The 17,327-nt window shown below is 31.5% G+C and overlaps 1 protein-coding gene across 9 annotated transcripts in view; it reads right to left on the minus strand.

Annotated features, from left to right (window-relative positions):
- Nucleotides 1-17,327, minus strand: part of LOC105835844 (protein lap4) — a 365,219-nt gene that overhangs the window by 31,886 nt on the left and 316,006 nt on the right. For all 9 annotated transcript variants that reach the window (XR_001139022.3, XM_012679440.3, XM_012679437.3 and 6 more), the window contains 2 exons: nt 16,965-17,070; nt 14,795-14,908 (listed from right to left, as the gene is read on the minus strand). Coding sequence is in view for 8 of the 9 variants with exons in the window: in XM_012679440.3 (XP_012534894.1) it covers nt 14,795-14,908; nt 16,965-17,070 (220 nt within the window). In the remaining variant the exon portion in view is untranslated. The remainder of the gene's footprint in view (nt 1-14,794; nt 14,909-16,964; nt 17,071-17,327) is intronic.

Consider the following 17,327-nt stretch of genomic DNA (forward strand, 5'->3'; position numbering starts at 1 on the left):
ACGCGTCACGTCACAAGCCTACACTTTTTCTTTTTTCCAATATCTATTCCCTAATGCCTCGTTTCCGCACTTAAATCTCGCTATCATTGACTTTACAAGCATTTAAATAAGTCGACGAAATCTACAAAAAGCTTTAGAACTATTGCAGAACTATTGAAAAATGCTATGTATTCGTCTGGAATTCGCTATAAAATAGTAGTTTACTCTTGTAGTGCGGTGCCAGCCGTCTAATGAAAAAATTGTTTAAACATGCTTAAAGACCGGAACTATCGACGAAACCTGCAAAAAGCTTTGGAACTATTGCAGAACTATTTAGAAATGCTATGTATTCTGAAACTCGCTATAAAATTGTAGTTTACTCTTGTAGTGCGGTGCCAGCTCTCTAATAAAAAAAATTGTTTAAAAATATTTAAAGACCGGAACTGTCGACGAAACCTGCAAAAAGTTTTAGAACTATTGCAGAACTATTGAAAAATGCTATGTACTTGTCTGGAACTCGCTATAAAATGGTAGTTTACTTTTGTAGTGCGGTGCCAGCCATCTAATAAAAAAATTGCTTAAAAATGCTTGAAGACCGGAACTGTCGACGAAATCTACAAAAGCTTTGGAATTATTGCAGAACTGTTAGAAAATGCCACAAAGTTGGCTTGAACTCGCCAGAGAGTGGTACTTAGTACTTTACTCTTGTGGTGCGGTGCCAACAACCAAATTAAAAAATTGTTTAAATATATTTAATGTATAAAACTATTGCTGAAATATATCAGGAACTTTAGAACTACCACGGGTGCAAGTAGAACTGCTGTTAAAATGTTCAATTTTTATTAATGAGGTGCCAGGCAAAATAGCACCTCATATTTTCAAATTTCATTTTTTTAACTAAATTAACGGAACTATTTCAGAAATTTATCAGGAACTTTAGAACTATTTGGGGTGCAAGTAGAACTGCTGTTAAAACGTTTAATTTTTATTAATGATGCGCCACAAAAAATAGCACCTCATATTTTCAAATTTCATTTTTTTTAACTAAATCAACGGAATTATTTCTGAAACTTATCAGGAACTTTAGATCTATTTGGGGTGCAAGTAGAACTGCTGTTAAAATGTTCAATTTTCATTAATGAGGTGCCACGGGAAGTCAGCACCTCATTTAAAAAATTTCATTTTTTTAACTAAATCAGCGGAACTATTTCTGAAATTTATCAGGAACTCTAGAACTATTCGGGATGCAAGTAGAACTGTCATGAATTTAGTTGGGAAGTACTATATTGTTGCAATAAAACCATCGCTGTTAGAAGGGTAAAGAAGAGACCACATAGCTGTTTTTACAAAAAACTATGACATTTTGTGCATATAAATATTTGTTGAAATATGCTTTTTTGTAAAAAACAGTTATGTGGTCTTTTTATGCCAATAGATTCTTCTTATTATTTTATGCATAATATTATTACGATAAAACGAGAAAAAATGAATATTTTACAAAATATTTTATAATTTTTATAAAATATTTCTTGTTATGCAAAAAACTAAACTATAAAATATTTCGTAAAATGTTCATTTTTTTATCATTTTATTGTAATAATATTATGTATAAAATAATAAGAACAATCTATTGGTATAAAAAGACCACATAACCGTTTTTTATAAAAAAGCATTATATTCTAACAAATATTTATATGCACAAAATGTCATGGTTTTTTAATTCTTTTCACACACACAATACGTAAAATCTGATCAGCAACCTTCTCGTGCGCATTGGGTAATGCTAATGCTGGCGGTAGCAGACATAAACAAACTAAAATGCACAGGTAACTTTGGTACGTCATAAATCCGCCCCCCAAAATTGTACAGACTTCAATTTTTTTTTAATTTGTAAGAAAAAGTTCATAATTTACGATAATTCTTATAAAGTTTGCGAGAAAAATTTATTGCACCCCGTGTAGCGCATCAAATTGTGCAAAAATTTTAAGACCAAACACGTTCTTACTTTTAAAGAGATGCCAACAAGGGAAAAGAAAAAGATTCATCTCAAAATTTGACAAATGCTCTTTAAAGAAGAGATTTCAAGCTTTAAAAAAAAAAAAATTCCAATATGATAAGTTTTCACGACGTTACGATTATTTGAAATTGAATGAAATTTTGGTATAAATTTTTGTTGCGTTAATTTTGTTGCTTAGCATATTATATATTTTGCGTATTATTTTAAATTAACCTTTATGAAAAAATATTATTGGACTATTAGAATATTCGCTAAAAAATTACTGAAAACTATTCGAATTAATAGTGTATCCAATAGTATTACTATTAGTTCCAATAATTTTTCAGTAGCGTTTTGGCGAATAGTCTAATAATCCAATAGTGTTTTTTCATAAGGAAAATATTTAATTATATTACAAATTATTATATATTTTAATGTTACCTGATAATTGTCCTTCTTTTTTCTTTTCTCTCTACACTGTTGTCTTTTCTTAATGCGTATATGTAAATTATACGAACTGTTCCAGACATTTTACCTGACAATTTTGCTTCTTATTTTTCTATTCTATCTCTCTAATCCCTTTTCTGTCTGTCTGTCTGTCTGTCTCTCTCTCTCTCTCTCTCTCTCTCTCTCTCTCTCTCTCTCTCCCCCCCCCCTCTCTCTCTCTCTCTTCCCACCCCTCTCTCTCTCTCTCTCTGCCCCCCTTTCACATTTGACTATTCTGCAACTCTTTAGATTTAAAATTAATAATATTAATTAATATTAAATTTCTTTAATATAAAAAAATTCTTAATTAGAATTAATATTAAATAAGACAAAAATAAAACAAAAAGCGGAAAGCATTACTTAAACATAAAGAGGAGAGGAAGAGAGAGATCAAATACATTTATATGTTTATATATGTATATACGCATACATGCTTAACGTACATATGTATAACGTATATATGTATATATGTATATATGTATATTATAGTACAATTAATAATTTAATTAAAAATTGAATTTAACCCTTTAAGGACCAAATGCAGACACTTTTTTCATGCAATTTTCGATGCAATTTTTATCGCCATAATTTCTTATGTTAAAGCAGAAAAAAATTATATGATTGTTTCATACAATTTTTTTCTGCTATAATAAGAAATTACAGCGATGAAAATTGTATGGAAAAAGTGCCCGCATTTGGTCCTTAAAGGGTTAAATTTTTAATTAAATTATTAATTATATAATACTATAATGTTATTTCCTATTTTATTATTACTTAATGTTTTTGCTAATTTCTTATCTCTTACACTCTCTTTTTCTTTCTCTTACCCTTCCTTCTTTATGCAAAAGTAGTTGTTATTCTTTTTTATAAAAAAAGAATAGTAAAGCAAAAACTTGGCGTGCCCGGCTCGTTGAAACGCAGTGACCCATCAATGTTATACAATATAAAAATTATTTATAAAAATAAAATAATAAAAACATAATAACCTATTAAAAACCTTACAAAGATAAAAAAGATATGTCAAGTACATAAACGTATTCGAAAATAATACGAATTAGCCAAGTATATTTGAAAAAAGACTTAGAAAAATTTTATAAAATCTATTACAAAATTATTAAAAAATGGAATAATAACAAATAATGAAGCAAAAACTGATAGACAGTAAAACAATACTTAAAACACATTAATCTCATTCTTGTGTATATATTTATTGATATCAATATTATAGAGTCTTGGAAATATAGAAAAAACGCGAGCCGGGCACGCCAAGTTTTTGCTTTACTATAATCCCGTTGGTTGATTTTAATCATTTAATTATTTGATCATCAAGCCCGTTTATTATTAAATATTTTAATAAAAAGTTATAATAAATAAATTTTGTACAAATATTTTTATAATTGGCGCATTTATTTTATATAATTATTTGTGTAGAAAAGACAATAAAACCATAGGACAGTAAGACAATTTACCTAATTACCTAATATAATAGTTTGTTTCTTATGGGCGCACATACCCACACTTGGCGCCTTTTTTTACCTTTTTTTTAAAAAAGGTAATTTTATTCGTAACTGCAACATCAAAATAATCAGTTACTTATAGTTATTTAAACAGTTAAACAACAATTTACCATAATCCTGTTAAAAAATAACTTAATCCATTAACGTCCAAACGGATAATTTTTTTGAGACTTTTTTGCTCAAAGAATTTATCATGTTTTAGTTCTTCAAAAAATTTAACCCTAAATTTTTTTACGTAAAATTTTGTATTTTTTCAGACGTCATTTTTTCGAAAAATTAATTCCAAAATTGTTATTAGGACGTTGAATAAGTCTCGCTGTTTTCCAACTGATGGCGTTACTAGAACTACTTGCGCGTAGTTTAAGATGGTGACGCATGTACATAGAAGTACTATAAACAACCTTGAAATTCAATGTATGTCATTTCGCCGAAGTGTAAACAACTTTGTTTTTCATATGTTAAACATGTCAAATTTCGTGCCAAAAAAAAGAGCATTTGCGGGAAATTTTACTTCACTACTTTATTCAAAAAAAATCTGCAGCTGAAGCACACGGAATTCTTGTTGAGACTTACGGCGACCATGCTCTGTCGGAAACATGCAGAGATTGGTTTAGACGCTTCAAAAATAATGATTTCGATATTGAAGATAAAGAACGCTCTGGCGCACCGAAAAAGTTTGAAAACAAAGAATTGGAGGTATTACTTCATGAAGACTCATGTCAGACGCTAGCTGAACTTGCAGAATCATTAGGCATTGATCACACAACAGTTTCGAAACGTTTGAAAGCATTAGGAATGATTAAAAGCAAGGTTATTCGGTGCCGTACCAGTTGAAGCCGAGAGACGTCGGACGGCGTCTTTTCATGTGTGAACAGCTGTTTCAACGGCAGAAAAGATAAGGATTCTGGCATCGTATCGTAACTGGCGATGAAAAATGGATAACCCTAAACGTAAAAAATCGTGGTGTAAGCCCGGCCATGCATCAACATCATCGGCAAAGCCGAATATCCATGGTTCTGCTCTGTATTTGGTGGGATCAGCTGAGTGTAATTTATTATGAGCTGCTCAAACCGAATGAAATCATTACGGGAGATCGCTCCCGACTACAATTGATGCCGGGCATTGAAGGAAAAACGGCCGCTATACGAGCAGAGACACGACAAAGTAATTTTGCAGCATGATAACGCTCGGCATCATGTTGCGAAACCGGTAAAAGCTTACTTGGAAATGCTTAAATGGGAAGTCCTACCCTACCCGCCGTATTCACCGGACATTGCGCCTTTTGACTACCACTTGTTCCGATCGATGGCACATGGCCTGGCTGAGCAGCACTTCCATTCTTATAAAGATGCCAAAAAATGGATCGACTTTTGGATAGCTTTAAAAGACGTGTAATTTTTCCGACGTGGAATTCAAATGCTGTCAGAAAGATGGGAAAAAGTAGTGGCTAGCGATGGACAATACTTTCAGTGACAGGTTTTTTAGTGATTTTTTTAAAATAACGCATTAATTTTCACGAAAAAAACAGCGAGAACTTATTCAACATTTTAATATAAACGTTTTTTTTTTAAACAAAAACGTAAATTTCCACTAACATTCTTTTTAATCAACGATATCATATTGAAACTGCTTGAGCTCAATCTTCGGGAGTAAATTTATTGCGTCCTTGGATCTCAAACTTCAAAATCAGTGACTGAGTTTTTTAAAATTAAACATGGCCCTGACCAAAATAGCGCTGTAAAGCTAAAAAATTAGATCAATTTTTTTTTGCAAAAAAGATTGCAAAAAAATAGTTGGATTTTGGTATCAATTGAATAATACCTTTACATGTTTTTTGGATCGCTGATTACAAATCCGAGATCAAATTTTCAAAATTCAATATGGCGAATTCAAGATAGCAGTATATATCGCTAAAATTCCTAAAATTATGGCTAAAACTTTATGCCAAAAGATTATAGAGGGCTACTCATCCTTAATCAACAGATATGGAATAGTTCCCAATAAAAGTTGTTGAGAACTGACTCTGACCCGTAAGTTCAATAACATTATTGTGATGTCTGTTAACCGTCAATAATTACATCTCCGTTGTCTGACTCTTACCACGAGGAGGTCGACATCGGTGAGAGCCTTTTATGTTGGGGAAGAAGGGGGGGGGCTTTTAATTTGTTTTATTTTTTGTTTTTATTTAAAAAAAACAAAAAAATAAAAATAAAACGGCAAAAAACTTCCAAATAAAAAAAAGGCCTTTCACCGATGTCGACCTCCTCATAATAAAGGTGGAGTCCCATGAAGCGGATTATGCGGAAGTGGAATTAACGGATCATCAATCACGGGATCATTCTGATAGAACTCTTTCAAAGATTCCGTCGAAACGGTCCTGTGATTGGTGATTCGCTCGTTCCGCTTCCACATAATCCGCTTCATGGAACTCCACCCTAAGAGTCGGGCAACGAAAATGTAATTATCCACTAACAGACATCACAATAATGTTATTAAACTTACGGATCAGAGTCAGTTCTCAGCAATTTTTATTAGGAACTATTCCATATCTGTTGATTGAAAATAAGTAACCTTCAATAATCTTCTGGTATAGAGTTTTAGCCATAGTTTCAAAATTTCAGCGATATATCCTTCATTTTGGATTCGCCATATTAAATTTTGCAGATTTGACCTCGGATTTATAATCAGCGACCCCAAAAACCTCTATATACTGAAAATCTCATTTTGAGGTAATTTTACCTAATTTTCCAAAATATGATTCGCCATATTAAATCTTGGATCCGCCATATTAAATTTTGCAAACCTGATTTCGGATTTGTAATCAGCGACCCCAAAAACATGTAAAAGTATTATATTGATATCAAAATCCAATTCCCTTTTCTTGCATAAAAAAAAATCGGTCACATTTTTTAGCTTTACAGTGCTATTTTGGTGCGCGCCATGTTGAATTTTAAAAAACTCAGTCACTGATTTTAAAGTTTGAGGTCCATGGACGCAATAAATTTATTTCTGAAGATTAAGCTTAAGCAATTACAATATGATATCGTTGATTAAAAAGAATCTGTCAGTAAAAATTTACGTTTTTGTTTAAAAAAAAAAAAAAAAAAAAAACCGTTTATAAGAATTTTGGAATTAATTTTTTGAAAAAAATAAAATCGAATTCTAAAAAAGCACGAAATTTTACGTAAGAAAAATTTAGGGTTAAATTTTTTGAAGAATTAAAACATGAATTCTCTGAGCAAGTCTCCAAAAAATTGTCCATTTGGACGTTAATAGGTTAACTGATTATCGATCAACTGATTAAAAGGATATTGTTTCTGTGAGAAATCACTTTTGATCTTGAAGTACTCATTTTGTAAAAAAACAGTTTTGCAATTGTTAACAGATTTATCTGTGATCGGAATGTTACTCCTGCGGAGTAATGGTTCTTTTCTTTAGCACACAAAAATGAAAAATAATAAACCAAATAGCAAGGGTTGGTTTTTCTAGTAGGAATTGTTAAAAGTTCGACTTAACATAAAAAATTATCGGAAGATCAATTAGATAAAATCAAATTATGATGTTAAAGACCTAAATTCTGACAAAAACAAAAAGTTCACTGTTCGCTTCTGAGCACATGGCCTAGCTGAATACGTGAGAAATCTGTTATGGCGCGATAAATAAAACTAATTGAAATACTGTTCTAACTGAAAAATTTCAGTGCACTATTAAAACAAAAATACAAAACCAATTTTTGCATAAATAGAGCCTATAGAACGTCACAGAACTGTACGAGACAAGAATCTGTGACGGTCGCATTTAAGTTTCCAAAAATCTTTCATAATCGATCATACATTTATCGCGAGTGTTGCAAAAATCTTGTCAGCGTTTTATCTCCATCAAAGTTCATTGATTTTAGTCAATCTTGGGAAAGGTTACCGAGTTCTACTACCGAGTTTAACTGGATTACCTCTGCGCCTTTCTGGCTTTAGTAGGCAAAATAATTAGTGCTAACATTAATTTCTCGTTTTTAAAAAATTCATAGAACTTCCAAGCCTTTAACTTATAATTTAATTAAATTTAATCACCGTCTTACTGTTTCGAGTTGATTCTTCAATATCGGAATATTTCTATTTTTCTATGACTATAGTTGTCACGATTCTTTAACAAGTTTTACAAATCATTTTCTTCGCTTCTTCACAATAAGTTCTGTATCGGTTCAGAATTTGGCATAAAACAAATTTGGATCATACTTTCACCCTTTTTCAACGACATAATAGCCATTTTTCATTCGTTACTCATGCCGGACCATTACTAATTTTATTAAAGATCTTTTTTTGAACTTTTTTCCTTCATTTATGACTATCTTTAACAAAATTATTTTTAATTTTCTTCGCATGTATGCACATAAACGGTTAAAAAAAGAAATAACAATTGTTAAGTAAAGAAACGCTTAATACAAAGGGTCACATTTGCATCCTTTAACTTCAAGCATGAAGAATAAGACTAGTCTTATAAAAATTTAATTATTATTTTTAGAAACTGTAACTATTTTATCCTCCACTTCAGTTGTGTAATTATAAAATGATTGTTACTTGATAAGTACATTTAATCTAACATGTAAATAACAAACATTTTAGTTTTTCGAATGTGGTCCAAACTAGGGGAGGAGTTCTATCTGATTAGATCAGATAAAACTAGCAGATTGAAAGACTTCTTTTTAAGTTTTACAAGCGCACATCTTCGAAATATCTAGATGTTGTAAGCCGATTACAACCGTATCTATTACAATTGCGAAACGCATCTTTCGAAAGACGTTGCAAGAAGCACCTCTTTCGAAAGACGCACAAGAATCCGCCGCGCTCACGGAAGTCCCCAGTAACTTCCGTGAGATTACAACATCGCGCTCGGAAGAAGTTTCGTATCGCCCTAGAAATAGGCTGCACAATTAAACCGCAAGACTACCGCGTTCCGATGTCGAAACACTTAGCCTCGCGAAAGCTACCGACGCCCGGTCACTGGCCCCCGAAATTGCGCCAGAAACCATCATATATAAGCGCGACCACGCCGTGACCGAGCGGAGACTAACGTAACAACGTCCGAGCTACGTCGCGTACTACAAACCTTATCGCGAGTGATACTTGACACCATCACAGCTGACTGTAACCGCAAAAGAAAGAAATAAAGACAACGAAAAAGCAAGTAAGAAGTGTTTTCTTTCTCTCATACACTGAGTCAAACCTTCACCCTTGGGTCCTAACCCTCTAGGCAAGACGAATTCCAACTACTTACGAAAAAGAATTTCCGAAACGAGCAAACGCTCACAACATAAAATTATCTAAATCCACTTTAAATCATAATATCATCGTCAATTGTTTATTAGCAATGTTATTGCTTACACACTTGGTAAAAATATAATGTACTGATTAATACAGAGCTTAATTTTAATGTGATAGTAAAAAAGAACAATAACCGCTTTGACATATTTTATGTACTATATATACGAGTAGTTTTTAAGAAAGTATGGTAATAGTGGCTCAATGATAATAGGGTGAAATAAAGTAGACACTGTGACTATGCGTGATATCCCATGTAAATCTGAGATTTAAGAGTATCCAATTCTGAGCACCTAATTACTTGGACAACAAACAGTTCTTGTGGATTATGAGTTCCATCGAGAGGTACAAAATAGCGCAGTTTGCAAGAAATACAAAATAGCTAAGGTTGTGAGAAAGTTATTAAAACAAAAATCGTTACTCGTTATCAGAGAAAATATTATTTATTAGCAAACTCATTGACACTGACGTATGTACTTGTTTTGCGTCATCTCCGCAAAATCAGTCAATAAGTGTTTCACACTATATACGTTCTGCTTATCACTGTTTATCTACACGAAGCGTGTACATACACGTAGCATTTACACGCTACATTTAATTATACATAAATGTTTTTTATTAGACTTTGAATGATAACAGGCATACAAAAAAGTGGTTGGCCCGGCGGACCAGACTGGTCAATCCTTATGTATTGTCACACCCCTTGGATCGATCAGGCGCTGTCCTGGCCGATCAATATATTGATTTTCGTCAAAAGCGTTGTCAGCTGTCATCAGCTTGACAACGCGAAGAAATAACGGTTTTGTCTCTCGGATTCGCGATTGGACTGCCGTGTGTATAAATCGCTGGACTAAAGCCGCTTGATTTATAAGTATGTGTCTTTTTCCTTTCCGCGAGCACGCGCGCGACAGTATTTCGATCCGCTGAATCCGAATTCAAGGTCAGAATTGCTGAATTGGCTCATTTTTTCTAACTTCAAAAAGAAACACCTTGTAAAAGCAGTTTGGGTCATATGTATAATTAGGAGTGTGCAAGCTTGTGTAATCACATTGGGAGAGGTTCATTTGCGCACAATACAATTGGACACGTTGCAATTGCCCACCGTGCTATTAAACACGAAACATTGTGCATCGTTCGATTGGACACAAGTCTTTTGCGCACAGTTCGTTTGGACTTAGTTTTATTGCACACCGTTTAATTGTACACCGTTGCTTTTGGACACAACGCATATTATTAACTTATTTAAATAAATAAACGTGTTACATTGGATATGTTCTTTTGCGCACGGTTCAATTGCGCACAGCTCTTTCGCGCACCGTTCAATTGCGCACCGTTCTATCGCGCACTGTTTAATCGCGCACGGTTCTTTCGCGCACGATTCAATCAAGCGCATCTTGAATATTCACACATTATGAATGTGAACACACACAGACTGTTGATACATTTAGACTAGATTCCCATGGCACGTATTGTCCGCTGACGAATTTGCTGTAATTGCTTATAATTATAACAATTTATGGTAATTGTTCAGTTTAGGGAATCTGTTCTTAAAAATCGACAAAATTATTGTATTGGAAATTTGCAAATATACGTGAACTTTATTTTGTTACAATGTACACATAGTTTAGCGCCTTGGACGGGGTGGGTGCGGGAAGGAGTCAAAGGCCCCTCTTGCACCCCCCCGCGCGCGCGCGTGCGTGCGCGCGCAATTCATTCTCTGCACCACATAGGTTTGCGTCTTTCCACGCTAAACGAGATGCTCGAAAAAGTACGTATATAGACATTGGAAATTAGCGCATTTTTTGCATGGCTTGTGCTAGACAGAGCATGCGCTTGTAGCCGAAAAGCATGAGGATGAAACGCTGCGCATGCTCAAGTCATTACATTTTATCGATATGACAGGTTTCATAATCTGTCAAGTAGTAGACTTTAACGATTAATATCTCGTTTCGCAAAGCAGAACGACGCTTTTTTCTGTCAGATTCGTTCGTTTGAAGCAAAACGCGTCGAATTGATCAGCAAAAAATACGTGCCATGGAAATCCAGTCTAAATGTCAACAATCATAATGTATGAATATTTAAGATGCGCTTGATTGAACTGTGCGCAAAAAAACCGTGCGCGATTGAACGGTGTTCAAAAGAACCATGCGCGATTGAACGGTCCGCGATTAAACGGTGCGCAAAAAAACTGTGCGCGAAAAAACTGTGCGCAATTGAACCGTGCGCAAAAAAACCATGTCCAATGTAACACGTTTATTTATTTAAATAAGTTAATAATATGCGTTGTGTCCAAAAGCGTTGTCCAATAAAACTGTGTCCAAACGAACTATGCGCAAAAGACTTGTGTCCAATCGAACGGTGCGCAATGTTTCGTGTCTAATAGCACAGTGGGCAATTGCAATGTCCAATATAGCACGTGTCCAATTGTATTGTGCGCAAATAAAGGCCTCTCAACCACATTACCCGGGGAAAATCTAATACGTATGACAAGTCTGAGCTTCTGTTAAATGAATAATGTGGTTACGCAAGGTTGCACACTCCGGATTATAGATTTGACCCAATTCAGCAATTCTGACCTTGGATTCGGATTCAGCGGGTCAAAATACATAATTAAGGATTGATTAGTCTGGTCCGCCGAACCAATCACTTTTTTGTGCCCTTGTACAATTTGACAAGGTTAATGTCATTCGTTTATGTAATACAAATAGCGCGGCTAGCTCATTTTGTGCACATGTACATTTAAACTTTTTATTTCAAGATTAAACCTGAGATAGTAGCAGTATAAGTGAAAAGTAAAATATTTAATTTTTTTCGATTTTCTTGTAAAATGGATAATCCCGTGTTTCTTTTTTGTATGTAATTTTTAATTGTGTAGATGAATTTTGCAATCTGTAGAGCCAAAGATTCACGTAATGTAACGGTATTTCCCGTCACTTTAGCATTCTTTTAATTGTATTTACGATGTAGTATTTCTAATCTAAGTCGTATTATCACTGTAAACAGTATCGTTAGTATTTACATAGAATTTTAGGTAGCCGGAGCTATCCGATGGCCAAGGCAAACATTGATCAACCAAGAAACATTGATCAACATTTTTGAAACGTTAATTTTAGAGAAATTTCTTAACATTATAACTTAATGTTTTATAAATATTTGTAGATTATTTAATAATATTTTAAAAACTGCACTTATTAATATGTTCTTTAAATTTTATTAAACGTTATGACATAACGTTTGATAAATATTTTTAAAATATTACTGAATAATATACTGTCCTAATATTTTAAAAACATGAGTTAGATACGTGTTTTCTCGTTATTAAACATTATAACATAATTTCATAAATATTCTTAAAATATTAGTTATTTAATATGATGTGCAATTGAACATAAAATCTAAACATTTAATAATTTTATAGACATAAATTAAAATATTTTTCATATGTTTACAATACGAATTTTATAAGAACTAGTTCAAAAAATTAAAAGTTAAAAAATTTTTAATATTTAAAATTTTATTCGTTAAAATATATTTACTTACTCATATAATACTAAAATTATTTATAAATAATTGTATTTAATGTACTAAAATTACATTAATTTATTTAATGTTTAATATAAATAGTTTTTGTAGAAATTAAAAAAAAATCACTAAGTTACTATTTTTTATTAATATTTTATAGTAACATAATTTTAGTTTTATAAAGAACAGAGCAAAAACAGATATTTTTATTAAGTTATTTCACGTGTTATTTCACGTATATAAAAAACAGTAAAAACTAAATTTATATTTATTTATAAAAATATTATTTAACTGCACGTTCCCAGTGAACACATTTTATAGCGGCAATGTAACATGGAAGTTACATGTAATTTAACATTGTTATTCTTGTGATATGTAGGTGCTATATGACATGAAAATAACCTGTTACGTAATATTTGTTATACGCAAGTGATATAGCTGTTATACATCGTTTTGGCGTTACAGTTATTCAACAAAAATTGTATAATCGTAACATAACATGTTCGTATCAATGTTATTACAAAACGATGCGTCGTAGTTGACTCAGAAATCAGACAACATTATAACATCCTGAATGACAGATCTATTTGATAATAAAAAAAATTATTATAAAGATGTTTTCAAAAATAACGGTTTGTCTACAATTACTGCGCACAAAAAATGCACAAAATCTAAATTCATCACGTGCTGAACAAAAACAGAATAATAAGTGTATACTACTCAATTTTTCTTAGAATTATGATCTATATAGTTAACCATCTAATTAATCATTTGAACGCTTCAAAGATTAGTGCTAAATAGATCGCAATTTCCATCAAATTATTAAGGTTATGGAAAAAGATAAATTTAACAATGAAATTAATAAGTAAATAAATTAATGCTATTTATTTTTAATATGTTTTGCAAAATTGAATTGCTTTTATAAAAAATAATATAGTTGCGTCAGTTTATAACATATAAGTATATGTAGACAATAACAAGTACCCATATCGATGAGTCAAATTGGCGTAGCAGGTAGAGTACAAGGTTCGTCATCCTAAGGTCCCGTGTTCAAACCTAGCAGCGGCAAGTAAGAATAAAATAAAAATAACATAATTTAAATTTAATTAATTAATAAAAATTTATTTTAAATGTAGTATGTGCTGTTGATAAAAATAATTTAAAAAAAATTAAATTTTTATTTTATTTTATTTTTCTTTGTAACTGTTGTGTAACGGTTAGATAACATGTAATTATAACATGTTATATTGCTGAGTCGGAAATTGTAACTTACATGTAAGTTACGTGTAATTTCAGATTAACGTAACTTGTTATATTCGGTTACATTGCTGTTACACTGCTGCTATATTACTGTGTTCACTGGGTTTTATCTTTCTGACATCTATTAATCTAATCTATAACAAATATGTATTCATGAGCATTAGGTGTTCATGGATCATCACGAAATGTTAGGTTGCGTAAGATTTTCAAAGTCAAGCAACGTCGACGGCGGTTCAGAGTTGGATGGGTGACCGTAAATATTAAGCAACGCCAATGCGACTATGGTGTGATTGTGCTTGTTGAGAAACAACGTAAATTTAATTGTTTTCTTACATTATAATTATGTTATTTCAACATTTTTACAATGTTGTTTTAACATTTTATTTCAACATTATCGAAACTTCCAAATTGAAGTCAAAGTTTATTCATAATGACGTTGTATACAGTGCACATGTGCATGGCCGTGCGTGCAAGGAGAGCGCGGGCAGCGCTAGAGCCCCGGCGTGTGACGGCTAGGCACGTCACGTTTGCTTTGACGGGGCTTTGAAATTTGTTATCGGATTGACGTACAAGAACACGATTACATAGTTATTTCCATCCAGACAAGACAAATGGCATAATTAGCATCAAACTTCACAGGTAAGTTCGTTCAATCTAACAATTATATATAATGCTACATTTTTTCAGTGTTATAAATGTATCGATTTATTCAATTTTACCTGCTCAAGAGATTTAAGACGTGCCTGTCGCCATGCAGCACGTTTTTCTGCTCTAAGTGCTCGCTGTTCAGCAGGGCTCAAAAAATGTTCCTCATCCTCATCCGAAATAAGGCCCTATTATTATAAAAAAAGAAATTCGATATAAACATAAAAAATGACATTAAGCAAGTATACATAAAATTGTTGTAATTTATTGTTATTTACACAAAATGTAAATACAAATCTTTGGATTTACAACTAGTATATTAATTAAAAATTTACTAATAGATTATAATTACAGATTATATAGAAAACTATTGAGCACCGAATAAACACCAAATAATAAATAATCCGATTAAATATTAATACTTATGTACAATAATAATAAATATTATAGTACAATTTATATTTTACAGAAAAATAATATAAATATTATTTTTTAACTACTCGTTCAGCAATCTTAATCTATGTTTAAAATAAATGTTAATTATTTACGCCGTTAGGAAATTTACACTATGAAAAAACATAAAAAGAGTGAGGAAAATTTTCATGCAATCATTCTTATATGCTTTTTTGTAATTTTAATATTAAGTTTTAGGATTTCAGTTTTATTGATAATATTAACATACAAATGTAAATCAATTATACAATTTTATTTATAAAAATGTTACAAAATTAATTTTTAAAAAGTTCTTGTAAAATTAATTTTACTATTACTTATCTATCTTTAGACCATATTTTTTGTATAAAACTTTTTTGTCAAGTGTTTTCAAATATTTCACCATTTCAAAAAAATTCTTCCTACATCAAAAATGTAATATTTCTAGTATTTTTTTAAATTCATGTTTACATAGGATACAAAACTTAACGATTTGGCCAAAAATGAGCAATAATTGAGGTGGAGAGTGACAACATTATGATAATTTATTCTCACAACAAAAACGGAATAGTTATTGAGAATGACCTGAATCAGCTGATATATTGCAAACAGTTTCGGACTAACTTATCCTTCTTCAGCGCGAAAAAAACAATAATGAAACTTAAGTGAGAATTTTACATGTTTTTAAAAGCACAAATTGGATATAAACATAAAAATAATTTTCCAGAACAACCATTTACTTGTGTGTCAAATTACATCGTGTGTCTCAATAACTATTGCGTTTTTGTTGTGAGAATAAATTATTATAATGTTGTCACTCTCCACCTCAATTATTGCTCGTTTTTTACTGAATCGTAAGTTTTGTATCTTTACATATAGTGAGTTGAAGATTAATTATGATTATGTTTATATAAGCTTTTTTAATGTTTTCTCAATGAAAATACGTCCCTGGAATATGTAACTAATTAACTTATATCTTATGTATAAAGGATGTTAAAAAATATTAATTTTGGTCCTAATACAAAAACTAAATAAACCTTAAAAAATTGTTGTTTGGGTCTTCAAAAAACGGAAAATATAAATTATTTGTCTCGGAAGTAATGAATTTTTTAAATGTCTCAAATATTTTGAAAAATGTCATAGGAATATGTCTACCCTCTGCTACACGAATTTTCATAATAAATTATTTTTTCTGAAATTTGTTATTTAAAGAATTTTTGAGTCGCTGATTATGAATCTGCTATTTTCAAAATTCTGAGTAGCAGATATCAATATAACAGATAAAAAAGTCGGGACATTTAAAATCTTTGTTTTTAGACATTTAAATATCTTTTTTAAAAATTGGTATCTAGGAGTTTTTCAAAATCACGAATTATCAGAATCTCTAATCTGGAATTTATATAATAGATAAAAAATATAATATATGTCACTCTATGCAGCAAAGAGTTTATAATAAAAAAACAAGATTCTATTTAAAATTGCAAGTATATTTTACATGAAAATAAGTATGACTGTGAACTGCCTTAGCACTACCCAAAATATACCACGCGTAGATACAATCCATCTAGCATTTCTTTGTGGAGATTAAGAAATAGTTAGTGATGACTTCTGTAGTATTAAATCAATCAATATCATAGTCAATATTAATCAATTTATATTTTCAATTTATCGAGGACCAAAAAAAGACAATTTTTAAAAGTTTATTTATCTTTTGCGCAAAGGTCAAAATTAACACTTTTTAAGTTATTAAATTATGCACTCAAATAATAAATATAAGATTTTGATAAATAAAAAAGTATTGAAATATAATACCTCTTGTATTAAACGTTCTTTTAAACGACGTTCTGCTTTTGCTGTTCGCACGCTGCTGGGAACATTCTGAATGAGGGGTATCAAAGTTTGCGAGCTCAATCGGCTACTGGAAGATAAAAAATATTATTCATGGATGATATATGCATACTATAAATTTTGGTAATTATTTAGTTTAGTGGGCACCGTGCCGATGACCTTGATTTTGACATATGTTATCAAGGACATGACCCTGAGTAACTTTTCCTTATAACTTAATCGGCGATCATTGTTCGTTAAAAAGTTATTAACAAAAGAAGTTTGAAAAATATTGTTACGATCGCGCTAGACGCTCGGTGCATTTCGACTCTCAGCTGCGCGGCGGCC

Source organism: Monomorium pharaonis, chromosome 1 (genome assembly GCF_013373865.1).
Source record: "Monomorium pharaonis isolate MP-MQ-018 chromosome 1, ASM1337386v2, whole genome shotgun sequence".
NCBI classification, from domain to species: Eukaryota; Metazoa; Arthropoda; class Insecta; order Hymenoptera; family Formicidae; genus Monomorium; species Monomorium pharaonis.